Source organism: Haliaeetus albicilla, chromosome 7 (assembly GCF_947461875.1).
Source record: "Haliaeetus albicilla chromosome 7, bHalAlb1.1, whole genome shotgun sequence".
Classification (NCBI taxonomy): domain Eukaryota; kingdom Metazoa; phylum Chordata; class Aves; order Accipitriformes; family Accipitridae; genus Haliaeetus; species Haliaeetus albicilla.
In genome coordinates this window covers 29,115,473-29,129,037 of record NC_091489.1, presented here as the reverse complement: position 1 = coordinate 29,129,037, position 13,565 = coordinate 29,115,473, and the positions used below count along the sequence as shown (strand labels likewise).

The 13,565-nt window shown below is 40.1% G+C and overlaps 1 protein-coding gene across 1 annotated transcript in view; it reads left to right on the top strand.

The window, feature by feature from the left end:
* PCSK2 (proprotein convertase subtilisin/kexin type 2) overlaps positions 1–11,851 on the top strand; it is a 113,446-nt gene extending 101,595 nt beyond the window's left edge. The window contains exons 10-12 of the mRNA XM_069787527.1: positions 638–738; positions 3,360–3,587; positions 8,451–11,851. Coding sequence (XP_069643628.1) covers positions 638–738; positions 3,360–3,587; positions 8,451–8,937 — 816 coding nt within the window. The 3' untranslated portion in view covers positions 8,938–11,851. The remainder of the gene's footprint in view (positions 1–637; positions 739–3,359; positions 3,588–8,450) is intronic.
* The last annotated feature ends 1,714 nt before the right edge of the window (positions 11,852–13,565 follow it).

Sequence of the window (13,565 nt, the reverse complement as noted above, 5' to 3'; positions counted from 1 at the left end):
GGTACACATTTTCCATGGCCCTGTCTCAAACTGTGAAGACACACTGTATTAATCCTAAGTGCCCATGTGCAGTTTCAGATGGAAAAATACTGGTTTCTGTCTTGATATCAGCACAGAGCTGATATCAGCCAAGATGATCTGTGGCATCTTTGTAATTATTGCCATAAAATATATTTCTAAGGTTTCCTTCTGGTCTTTTCTAGTGACTGATCTGCATGGAAGACAGCAGCCTGGTACTGCTCTTGGTTCTGGAGTTGCACAAATGCTAGAAAGCTCAGTACTGTTAACAATTCTAGTTTCAAATCCTTCTGATAACCATAAGAGAATTTAAGGCCTTTGGTTAAACTGTGTTTATAGGAAATAAATGCCATCTCTATGAGTTTATGAGTTCTAAGTGGTAATGAACATTGCTTTACTACATCATGATTTATTCTTGCATTCACACCTTCTGTAACTATGTCTCACTGTGTTTTTAAATTGATACACTATTCTAAAGAAGAAAACAGATCCTAGGAACAAACACACAATTACTCTAAAGAGCAAGGCCACACACTCCACTTTCTGTATTTTTCTGAGTCTGTAGCTGCAAGGAAAATGGACTAGCTGGTTTCATTAATTACATCTAATATCATTGCAGGCTACAACGGATTTGTATGGCAACTGCACCCTGCGTCACTCAGGAACGTCTGCAGCTGCCCCTGAAGCAGCCGGAGTGTTTGCCTTGGCCCTGGAGGCTAAGTATGCTGTTGAGAAATTCCTTGTGAGCTCTAGAGAGGAGAGGGCCTGCAGTTTGTTTAGTATTGTTCATCATACAAATTGGCTGTGTGTGGCAAGGGGCTAGAATGAGCAGCAAACAAGCTACCTGCTACAGTAGTGTCAAACATGGTAACATGGAGCAGCCAAACAAACATGGAGCAACAGTCTTGCCAAAGCCATATAGCAGATACATTTTGGCTGACTCGCTCTCTCTGTGTCCTCTCTACTGCTTCCAGGGGTTTGTCTTCTCCAGCACTGTTTGGAGGGAGAGATTATTTCATTTCTCCACATACCCAGTGTGGAATGCCCAGCCTACAAAAATGTAAGAACAAACCTATAGTATCAGACAAGAGTTCATCTTGTGCCACATACTGTCTGCAATGACAGATGCTTAGGGGAGAGTGCAGCAAATGGGGATTAAGAGCGATCTTTCAAAAACAGCTTTGGCAGTCAGTGGTTTGGAGAGAGAGCAGCGAGCCTATCCTGTTCAATAGCCACAGGCAGATTTATCTTCCTTGAATTTGTCTAACTCCTTTTCAGCTTGTCTGTATTTGGCACCTGTATCATCCAGTGGCCATCAGTTCACAGTAATAATAGTTTTTGGCAATGGTGGTGGGGAATGTTTTGAGTGTTTTTTCTTAACCCGTTGCTGGTACTTTGCTTCTGTGCTACCTAATTGTTCTGTTATGTGAAAGAATAAATATCCATTGTCTATTTACCATCTTCATGCTATTCATGATATTGGAGACCTCTTGTATATCTTACTTCATTATCTTCTTCTCTAATGGTTAGGAAAAGTTGTCCTTTCAATAACATATACCATCTTTTTACTTTGTGTTAAATTATTTTATGAAGTGAGACAACATTTGCTCAAGTATACAGCTTCAGTTGCTGTAACCATGGCATGAAGTGAGCACTACGTACATAGTTCTCTTCAACAGTATGCAGAAGCATAAAGGTTTGGCAGAGGTGACAAAGTTTCTGTCATTAGCAGAGCAATGATTGTTGTGCTCAAAGGGCAACTTGGGCCAACTCTCATTTTTCAGGTTTCATACACGTAAAACACACATGCCAAGTGTTTAACTTTGGATGATCAATCCTTCTACTATCAGATTCATTCAGTGAGGCAGCCACAATGTGATAAATAATTATGGCCATAAAAATATGAAGGCTTAATGAATTTTCTGACTACTGCATGTTTAACCTGGACTACAACCTTAGTATCTCTAAGTGCCATTCCTCTTAATTTGAACTATCCATGAAGACTAGAATTACTCCTGCCAAACTATCATGAGTACATATTAGACTAATACCCCTGGTTTGCAATTGGCTTTCTAGCCTTCGCTGAAAAAGGGATGGGGGGTGGGTAGAAAGAACTGTCACAGCGTCTTTTATCTCCTTCCAGGCTGGCTCTATTAAACCTCCATTTTAGTGTGCAGAACTACCCTGGATGAGTTACACTAGCCTTCACAGGAATGGCTAACCATTTCCCATGCAGATGACTGCTGCCTGCAATATGTCTCTCAGCTTATACACAATATATGTCTGACGTGTCTCTAAAACCAGACCAATCTGTGAAACGGAAAGTACAGTTTTAAGATACGTAGCAGCTCTTAAAAGGTTTCAATAAGAATGATGCAAGTTATATCTGGTTTTCAGCTCTCTTGTGTCACCTTGGAAAAATGACAGTAATTGCTATTCTGGTGTACATTCAGCATGCACACTTCCTTATTACCTGGAACACAGAAAGCTGAAATGCGGATCCTTTTAGGTTGGTGGTTTGAATCAGACATACTGTAATGTTGAAAGAGTTCATCATAAAACAACTGGAATAGCTTTACTTATGTAGAATTAGAATGTCAGTTCTAAAGCTTCCAAAATAATAACTTATAAGTGCCCTTCCTGTCATCATAATCACTGCAAATCTAGGAAGACAAAGAGCTGGTGATGAAAAATGATCACTGAATCTAGACAAATGTTACTGTACTACATCCATTCATGCTAGTATATCACAGGTGACAAACCTCTACCATACCTTATAATACAAACCTCCAGCCACCCACAGCCCATATATCTATATTTCCAGACTACCAAAATTACTAAGACCTTGATTGTTATAGCTCATCAGCTTCATCAGATCAGGGCTTCTCTGGGTGAACCTTGGAAAATCCATGGGAAAAGCAGGAGGTGCAGGCAAGGAAAAGAGGGCAAGATTTAAGAGGAAGGCTAGGTGAAGTTCTGTCATCATCCTTTTCTTTTTGTATTCTTTTCAGGATCTGAAAATACTCATTTTATTAACTTAAAAATTGCATGGTGGACCTATAATGTGTAGTTGAAAGCAGTTGTTTTTAAGAACAGGGAAACAACCAGAAATGGTTTTGCAAATTTGGGGAATATATTTTGGGAAATTACTATACAATTAAAACCTATTCTTGTTTCCACTGAAATCAACAGAAGCTTTGTTATTGATATGTGTATAGATACAGTTTCTGTGTGATTCATAGAAGCAAGTTTTACCAACAAGCTTACTCAAACACACTGTCTTCCTTTAATATCTGCTTAGAAATACTCTACTGTTTGTTTTCCATGTTGCTCTTCCACAGCTTGGATCTGACATGGAGAGACATGCAGCATCTGACAGTGCTCACCTCAAAGAGGAACCAGCTTCACGATGAGGTTCATCAATGGCGTAGAAATGGTGTTGGGCTGGAATTCAACCATTTGTTTGGCTATGGTGTCCTAGATGCAGGAGCAATGGTTAAGATGGCAAAAGACTGGAAGACAGTTCCTGAGAGATTCCATTGTGTTGGAGGGTCAATACAGGAACCTGAGTAAGTGAATGGTCTAGTATATGTGTTTGGCTTCTTCCAGGCATTTAGGAGACCACAAGCATGCAAACATGTTGACAAAGACATAGATAGTCAAAGAAACATAATGAAATTTTTTTTCTAGGAAAGACTAACGTTGCCAGTAGTGTTCCAGGTATTTCAATAAGTTGATAAAATAAACTACATGATCTTCCATGGAGCAGTGCATTCTGCAGCCCACCGGTATCATCATTGCTAGTGCCAGTAGTGTTAATAGCAACATCCATTTCTCCTGGGTACTTAAAGGTATGTTTGTGCCAAAGTTTCTGTGAATAAAGAGCCTGTGCACAAGTGAAAGTCTGGGAGGCTGGCACTATAAATTACATAAACTGCTGCCACATGAAATATCTGTCAGCGCTAGGTCATATCTCCTTGTGACATATTCCAGCAGACAAATTTTATTTCCAGAAGACTGAAACAATTATCTACAGGTACCAGTGATTCAGTTTGAACACACCACCATTTAATTGTGTTTGGTTTATGTTCTTCAAATCTCTAATTGCAGGGTAGGTAGTCAAATTATTTTCTGATTTACCTTCATGCGCTAAAGTGAATGAGTCAACAAGTGAATGAATTAAAACTAATTCACTGCAACAGCTATACTTCAATTTAATTATTTGAATTACTAACCTAATAATGGCCAATTTATGTCTATACCATTTGAAATTTGATGTTTCAGTGCCATTTTTGAAGGCATCATAATTCTATTGGAAAAAGAAGGCAAACTAGTAAGCCACCCCGGCACATAGCTCAGCCAGGCAAAGAATAAGTTTGTTCCTAACCTTCCAGATGGATTTGTAAATACAAATCCAAGGATCCAAGGTTGTACAGCTGAGATCTGAGTTTTAATTTATCTGGTCTATGCGTGCTCACGGGTAGGAAATAAATGAGAGAGTGCTGAAGCTAATTTTGAGCTACCTCCAGTTTATTCATCATTTAAATGCAGACAAATAATCTTACTTATCTTAGAGTAGCCCCATTTATTGAAATGGGAATCATCCTAGAGGACGAAAGAAAATTTCTTGCTGTAGGCTTGTCTCTGCGCATTAGACAATGTGGTAGAGGTATTCCGGTGACAGACTGAGCCAGAGTTGGGCAAGTGCTATGCAGTAGTATTGTCTCCTTCTGCCTTTGTTCTTCTGTCCCATTTCTGCTGTTGAATGGATAGAAAAGCAGAGGTGATGGTGCATTTCCTCCCTCCCAGGGATCTGGAACTGCAGTAAAGCTTCCCTATAGCTGTCATTGCCCAACAAGCTCCAGAGTTGAGAAATAAACTGCTGGTATCTTTTGAGAGCAGCACCCAGAACAGGCTTTGTGCTTACAGCACACAGATTTGTAAAGTTCAGCCAAGGCAGTCACCACCTAAGCCTCCTAACTCTACTGCAATGTAATCTCAGTGTGTATGGGAGCCCTCCTATAATTATCCAACACATCTATATGTTAATATAATATGTTAATAATTATATTAATAATATAATAACTGCTGTAATATTTACATCCCCCAATGAAAATGTCACTGATAGGAGATAATAAGCATCATGCCTTGCAACATCTACATTGTTTGAACTACACTGTAAATAAAACTAGTGAAGTCCCAGCATCTCCAGAGATTCACTGGAAATGAAAACTACACTGCACTTCTGCCATGGATAATTGGGTTAGTTTTCTAGTTTGGCCTTGCTGGAGCAACATTTTCTACATATATATATATGTTTATATAAGTATAGATATTTGTATATATAAAATACATATTCAATATATGTTTGGCTAGGTGAGTAGTTGATGCAGAAGTGTGTACCATAGCAGCATTGTCAGTTAGCAGAAATGGGCCAGGAAAGAACTGAGAGCCTAGAATATACAATGTGCTGAAAGTAAGCAGTATTTGAAGTGCAATATTTCTCTGCTGCATGTAGAAACACTTATTAGCAATAGGAACTTTCCCTGAAGAGGGATTTTTGTTGGGTCAGCAAAAAGAGAAAAAAATGGACAAGTCTGAATCTGGCTGGTTCAGGGAGATACATAGATGATTTAGGACATCGTAGTGCAGTAGCTGAGGAACAGGAGCGTGGAAGTGTGCTTCTAGAGAGCGGTTAGCTCCCCCTGCTCATCTCTAACTGGGTACTACACTGCATGCAGAAGTGAATGCATTTTTAAAATATATATTCTTATATTTTAACTATATATAGCAAATGGGCAGTAGTACACTGTGAGGGTGTGGAAACCCCATCTCCTCTTCTGCTCCTTTCATGTCGGTCTTTTTCCACCACCCCTGGCTCTTTTTGTTTCTTTGGGGAAATTCACCTGGATTATAGTAATTAGTCTAGCAAACCAGAGAGTATTGGATTCTAATTAATAGGAAAGGGGGAAACAGAGCAAGCCTTTTCTCGTGTGTTTTAGAGAGCTGAGATAACTTTTGCACTGAAGGTGGGGAGAAAAGTTGCCTGCAGCTGTTGGGCTGCCTGCAAAGCAGACGGAGTGGTAACCCTGCTATTTCTTTGGGTTTTGGTGTTGATAGATAGAAAAGACCCACACTGTGGTGTCCTCCCTCATTTACTGCAGGAGATAGAAAGCACTTACCACAACTGTGAGAATGAAGCACTGTTTGACAAAGCTTTGTCAGCTGTGTGAGATTGCTATGAGACAATGTGAATTCAGATTGCTTTGAGGATGATGCTTCCCAGGCAGAGAAATTACTAGCATGTGGCAACTGTGAGATTATGCTCCTTCGCCTCTGGCTGGCATATAGTGCATTTTCCTTGTGCTCTGGCACACAAAATAAATCTTGAGGGTATTGTATGTTCATATATTTTAGCTATACAATATTTATGTTATACCAGCTTCTGCTCCAGGGCATCCATGAGATTCAGAACAACACAGGTTTTTCAGTTTAAGGTAAGCATTTAAATGCCTTGAGGACCTGGCCCTGAATGTCTTTTTAGTCTGCAAGTACTCCCAAGAAGGCAATACTCTATGAAAGAGGGGGCAGAGACTAGCCTGAACCAATTAGTGATGTACTGAGCTGCAATACCTGGAGCTTATCTTGGGAAGAAGAGAATTCTTGGAAGCTAGGCTTGAATGAAACACTTTCACTGGTCTCTGAATAACGTGCTATTTCATTAGCAAAAGGAAAAGGCTGGTACTCATTTCTTTTGAAAAGAAGGTATTCATTACCGCAGTGTGGTCAATGCCCTTTAAAAGGGACTCTCTTACTGCAAAACCTAGGTCATGGAGAAGCCACTGGAAGAGGTAATGACAAGCTGACTGGAGTCTTTTGTGACTTACTCACTTTTATAATGATTGCAGTAATTCTTGTCTTTCAAGTATTTCTTTTAGACACAGGAAAGTGTCACATGCTCACAGCACATTGATGGTGGATGCAGAGAATTTTGTTTACGCTTCCTGTGTAGTTTGCCAGCCAGTTTCTGAGGCAACTGGTAATTGCCAGTTGCATCTTGAGCCCAAGGGGTTTAGCAGGCACTCGGCAGCCTCAGCTGCTGGCAGGGTGCTGCTCCTGGGCCAGTGCCTTCAGGCCTGCTCTGAGATCCTAAGTGGATCTGCCCAGCACACAGTTGCTAAAGGCATCCTCTGCAAGAGCTGGAAAGGCATCAAGGTGCCTTGCTCTCCTGCAGCGCGCACTCACTCACCTCTTCTTGGAAGCCTTTGGAGGCACACTCTGGAAATGATGCTGCCTCACAGTTTTCCTCAACCACATAGGGAGTAACCACACCATGGGTGCCCAGCAAGGGGGGGGCCAAGAGCACCAACTGGTGTAATGTGGCTTCCTTTCATGTGTAATTCATCCTGTTGAAAAGTTTTGGTAAGACTATTAACAGCTGTGAGTGATTGCACAAACCAGACGTGAAGTGGTTTTCTCCTCTTGTGTGCTAACTTCCAGGCGTTGCATCCTCAGGTGTCTGACTCTCTCCAGCAAAGGAGCCCTGTGCGCTGATAACAGGGATCTGGTTTCGATTTGATGACAGGGTCCTTGCAAAAGAAATGTAGCAGGACTGAGCCTGCGTTCCATCTGTGGGTCTAGCTTCCTGGTAATACTTTTTTTATATTCCACCCTCAAGGGACAAATGTCCTTCAGTTAATTGTGAGTTTGCCTTCATAAGGACTGTATTATAATAACCAAGAAACTTGTGACTTCAAGGTGCAGCACTTTGACAACTCACTAAACAAGGGCAACTTCTTTCCTCTGTGTGTGTGCGCGCGCATGCGTGCGTTCATGCGTGCTACTGTACTGGAGCAGTTAAAGGATAGCAATTTTCACGCAAAAATATTTTTCAAATGAGCTGAAACTGGGATCTCGTGTTTGTTCTGGTTTCAAAATCAGAACAAGGATTTAGGCTTGAATGTGACTGTAGTGAAATTCCGTGCAGCTGGCTCCTCTGAGTCTGGACAGACATTTGCTGCTGTTTTTTAAGGTCACTGTCTGACACGACTGACTGCTCATGGTTTCTTCTACTGAATAGACATATTATTATGCAATTACCCAATATAGTAGTGGTAAGTAAAGGCAGCTATTAAATATATGTTAATATTTCTTAAATAGCAGTGTGTACTTCTTAATTGTATTCCTTCTCTCTTTGTGTTAGGTGTACATTTCATAATGCACTTTCAAATTAAGGTTTTCGTATAATTTTTTAAAAAGATAATGTTCTTTTTTTGGCTATGTTTGCAACTATTATTTCCTTACTTTTCCATGTATCAATAAGGAAAATAGTACAGGTTTTTCTGTGAGCCACCAAAACCCAGTAGTTTTAGCATGAGCCATGTCATGCTGTGTATATCCTTATAATTTGCTTAATTATCTTTTGACTGCAGAAAGATACTACCAAGTGGCAAGCTGGTCCTCACACTTACAACTGATGCTTGTGAGGGGAAGGAAAACTTTGTCCGATACCTTGAACACGTCCAAGCAGTTATAACTGTGAATTCCACTAGGCGAGGAGACCTCAACATCAACATGACCTCGCCAATGGGAACAAAGTCCATTTTACTGAGCCGGCGTCCCAGGGATGACGACTCCAAGGTGGGTTTTGACAAATGGCCTTTCATGACCACACACACTTGGGGAGAAGACCCCCGAGGCACCTGGGCTCTAGAGATTGGGTTTGTCGGCAGTCTGCCACAGTGGGGCGTGCTGAAGGAGTGGACACTGATGCTGCACGGGACTCAGAGCGCACCATATATAGACCAAATAGTAAAAGATTATCAGTCCAAACTGGCCATGTCCAAGAAGGAAGAGCTGGAAGAAGAATTAGATGAAGCAGTGGAGAGAAGCCTGAAGAGTATACTGAGCAAGACCTAGTGCTGTTCTGCATGACGGTGTCTTTCCTTCCCCAGGTCCCTCTACTCACCTTTCTACTATCCAAACCTCTGTGTTAGACATATTACAATGATTGTCTCTGTAGCTAAATTATCACACTTTATTTTAAAGTCTTACATCTTGTCAATAATTATTTTAATTACCACTGAAGCAATCCTTTTTTTACTCTAAACCACAAATATACTGTCCCCCACTGAATACTATGTACAGTTTGTGACTGTAAATGATTTTTCTTTTGTGTCATACAAATAAGTAATAACCTGCAAAGAAGTTGATGGCTTTTCCCTTCATATTTTTGTGGTAAATGTTGTTTGTATTAAAAAAAAAAAAAAGAGTGAATTTTAACATTGGCAGTTGGTGATAATGGGCACATTTTTAAAAATTGTGAGAGAGGGAATCACGAAGAGGTTGGCTGGAGAGGTCTTTGAATGTCTAACAGCTCCTTCTGCATCATTGACTTCAGTGGACTTTCCCCATTGGGTTCAACCAAGGTAGCATGACACCCAACAAAATGAAATAATCCAGAGATGAAGAAAATTACCAATCCAATTTGCAGAAATCCAATTCTTTTGAGAGTTTTCTTTAATATATACGCTTACACAACATACACGCTAACACTTCAGCCACAGAAGGGTCAACAGGAAGGCAAAGCTATGCCAAAGCCAGGTGACATGGGGAAGTCAGGGTCAGGGCATTCTAGAAGCACAAGTTTAAGTTTTGTTTTGTTTTTATTTTGGCAATTTAAATCAATTTACCATCTTACAGCAGAACAAGCACATAGGGAATGAGCTGTAGGATTTATGGCAACCTGTGTGCAAAAGTGCATCTGCTCATCGCTATACTGAGATGTACTGCAGCAGCGTAAGATGAGGCTGTGTCAGCATTTCCAACCACAGACCCCTGTTTTCTGGGGTTTACAACCTGGCTGTCAGTAAATTGCTGTGGGAGAAAATTGAAGTATGCAATTTCAGTCCCAAAGCAATTTTTTATTCAAATTTTTATGTTATACAAATATATTTAAGGAGGAAAATATGCTTAAGTTATTAATGTGTAATGCAAAGCTGGCCTTCCTGGGAAGTAAAATGTAGTGTGTTTGAGAAGATTTGTTGGTAATCATTGCTCTCTGCTGTTTAAAGAGCCAGTCCCACCTTCACTTTTCATGCATGGGTAAAGTCAGTCTCTCGCCCTCAGAGTCTGCTCTGGCTATTGCCGCAAGATGTAACATCCTCCTCAGTGGGAATTACTCATGGTAGCAACCACTACATATTCTCAGGTGTGAGATCCGAAATTTTACCTTTGAAATAAAGGGTCTTGATTCTGCAGATATTTAGGCACTCACTCACAGTAAATGTCATCAGTGGACCTACTCAAATGCTAATTTTAAGCAGGTGCTTCAGATCTTTGCAGGATCCAAGATCTACTTATTAGCAGTGACTAGTTTCAGAATTTTACTATGTATTTTTAATATGCAGAGTATGAATCTAAAATGTTTTAATAAGAGTTGTCCTGGTTGATCAGGTGCATAGTAGTAGTAACATTCAGTAAGTAAATATTTATCTAACAAATTAAAAATGTAACCCAAAGGTTACATGGTGGACACGTTTCACTTAAGAATGTATAATCTATGCTGTTATTTCTACTGAATATCCATCTTTTATCTTTCCATAAGAGGCCTGTTCTTTCCTTTACAAATAAATCCAAATGCAAAATAAACAGCTCAACCTACTCAAACTCTGTGTGCATTACACTCTAAAGCCAAGACAAGCAGCCTCACACTACTCACAGGTTCCTCGTTGCGTGCAGCAGTCCCTTCGGATAATCGAGTCACACTGGGATAAAACAGGCATTGGCTGGAGAAGAATCAGGCCCCATGTGATTTTTTTTTTTAAGTGCTCTTGGTTATTTGTTCAAATACATTATGGTGCCAGCTGTGCTTAATTTGGTGATTTAAAACTTAACCCAAGGACAAGATGGGTCTGTTTCAAAGCATGAACGGGAGTTCATGTGGCATGAGCCAAAACTCACTGAAGTTAAATGGGCCGCGGACAGGTTTGCTTGTGTCTTTGGAATTGAATGGATCGCACTGATGGCAGTGGGTTTCTGTGGAAGGCACCCAGTTCTCAAAAAGAGCAGTGTATACATACCAGAGGGAAAAATTTACCATATATGTATATTTATGCATACACCTGTATGTCTAAATGCATAGGACACCCCTATGGTATCTCTCTGTATATATATATGTTACATACGATATGTATATTCAGAGTATGTTAGATATATTTGCTTATAAATACATATAGAATTACATACAGTATGTAATGTATAATACATATATGCACATCATAACCTTTTGTGTGTATGTGTTCAAAGAAAGAGGTAACTGGAAGCTTTTGAAGGACTTCTAAACTGTGGAAAAAGTTTTGGAATAAAAAGTCCATGTGGAAATCTTAAATGAACATGTACATGACTCCATTGCATTCATGTAATTTTGCAGTTCTCTGTTCAATCATTAAATATCTTATAAAGCAGCAAAATAACTAGATGGTTGTTTATATTTTCATACTGCTGACATAATTTATTAAGTGAAAGATCACAGTAATCAGTGATATACTGAAATGGTGAGTTTTGATATAAGTATATATAAAACTAAGTGTATATACAATATAGAGATCTACTTCAAATTCTTCAGGATTTTTGCATCAGGGGATTGCTGAAAAATATGTCCAGTTAGACTTAGTTTTTATGGTATTGCTGATGGAAAATAAAGTTAATCTGTTAGTATTTATAATAAAGGGGAAAACGAAGCTCATGATTTGAAATAGGTGAACACTGTTTAACTGAAGCCCTGTGATGATGTTTTATAATATGAGTAAAATAAAGAGCTGTTGTAAACTGCCAGGTCCTATCATCATTGCCTGTCCGAAGGTACACGGGAGGTAATACGCTGCTGTAAGTGGGATGACTTCCTACTCCTCTGCTTTTTACACTGATAAAGTTGTATCCCGTATACGTTGGATACTGAGAAAATAAACACGATCCTCCAAAAGAATTGATAGCAATAGATGAAGAGTAACAAACAGGCTTTATGTTAACTCTGTGATATGGTGGGGCATAGAAGATTAAGGCTGCAGGCTAGAAGGAGCCTTGGGCATTACTTACATGGTTCAAACCCCCTGTCTTCAAGGACAGCTCTGTAGAGGCATGCAGCAATGTGTGTGCCAACCTGCTGCACTCAGTGGGGAAGGGGACACTCAGGAAGAGAGACAGTGACATTTTTGCACTGCATTTCATAAGCAGTTCTGGCCCCAAGGAAATGCTACAGCAGGTTTTTTTTTTTTTTTCTCGGAGCACTTTGATCCACTCCCCCCACCCAGTATCCCTCTTCCTCCCTACTTCCCACCCACACTTTTGGGTACTTTTTAGCACATATGTTCCCATGGCACAGGTATGTGGTGTTTTATAATTTCTTACTGTGTCTGCAGCAGTAAAAGATGGCAGGGAGCCTCCTGATCTAGTTCTGATTGCCACAGAGGCAAGAATGTACCTGTAGGTCTCATCCCAGGCTCTGCTGAATAGATGCTCACAAGTATTTCACTGTTACACTTCAGCATTAGCATTTCATCACTTCATTGAGAATCTGCATTTAAAGCAGAGGTTAGCCCATAAATCATGAGATTTTACTGTAGCTTTCAGCATTATCATTATGAACAACAGAATACTAGTGTTTTTTCCATATAATTTTCATACACATTTACAGAAAGATGCCCATCATCTGCAGCCTTATTGGGCAACTGCCATGTTTATGGAAGGCAGGTCAGAGATTGTAGCCGAATTTAGGCCTTTTAGTGCTTCATGGGCCTTGACTTCTGCTGATGTTGGTGTCCGTTGTGCAGCTCAGCACCAGCTTGGTTCAAGTCTTGCACCTTGGGTTGCTGCCTATGCAATGCAGTACATGACTTCTTCGGGAGTATGTGCTACCAAACCTGCTTTAAGAGTGATTTTTTTTTTATACTGCACAGCTGCTGAACAAGGTTTACAAGCATCAGAAAACCATTTCTATGTCAGCAGCGAAGAGTGGTGAGACCACCACACAAAATGGATGAAGGTGGCGGGGGAGTATTCACACATTAGACACCTAACCCAGGCTTTCCGGAAGTGTTGCCTCCTTGCTGTTGACTAAGGCTTTTTGTATTCCAAAAATGAAGTTCTTTTTGTATCACAGTGAAATCAGATGGTTGGGGGGAGTACCCAGTTCTGTCTAGGTACTGCCTGAATCTGTTTACACCCTGTTTTGTGACAGAATTATTGAACAGCCTTCCTATTGCTCAGTTGTGGTTTTTTTTTTTTTTTTTCCTTGCAGTAGTCAAAACCTGCTTTCACCAGCAGTCATTCTGAGCAGCTGCTCCCAGCTCACCAGAGTGCAGCTTGCATATGCATTGATAAAGTCCTCCTCTGCAGTTACTTACTTAGACTGTTAATAAATTAAACTGAAAAACAGCACACACCCTTGTAAGCCACATCAGGCATAAGCTCCCACAAGCCTTTCAATAAAATAGCATTGACAAAAAATCCTGAATAAAAAAAAAAAAAATCCAACTATGATGTGGGTC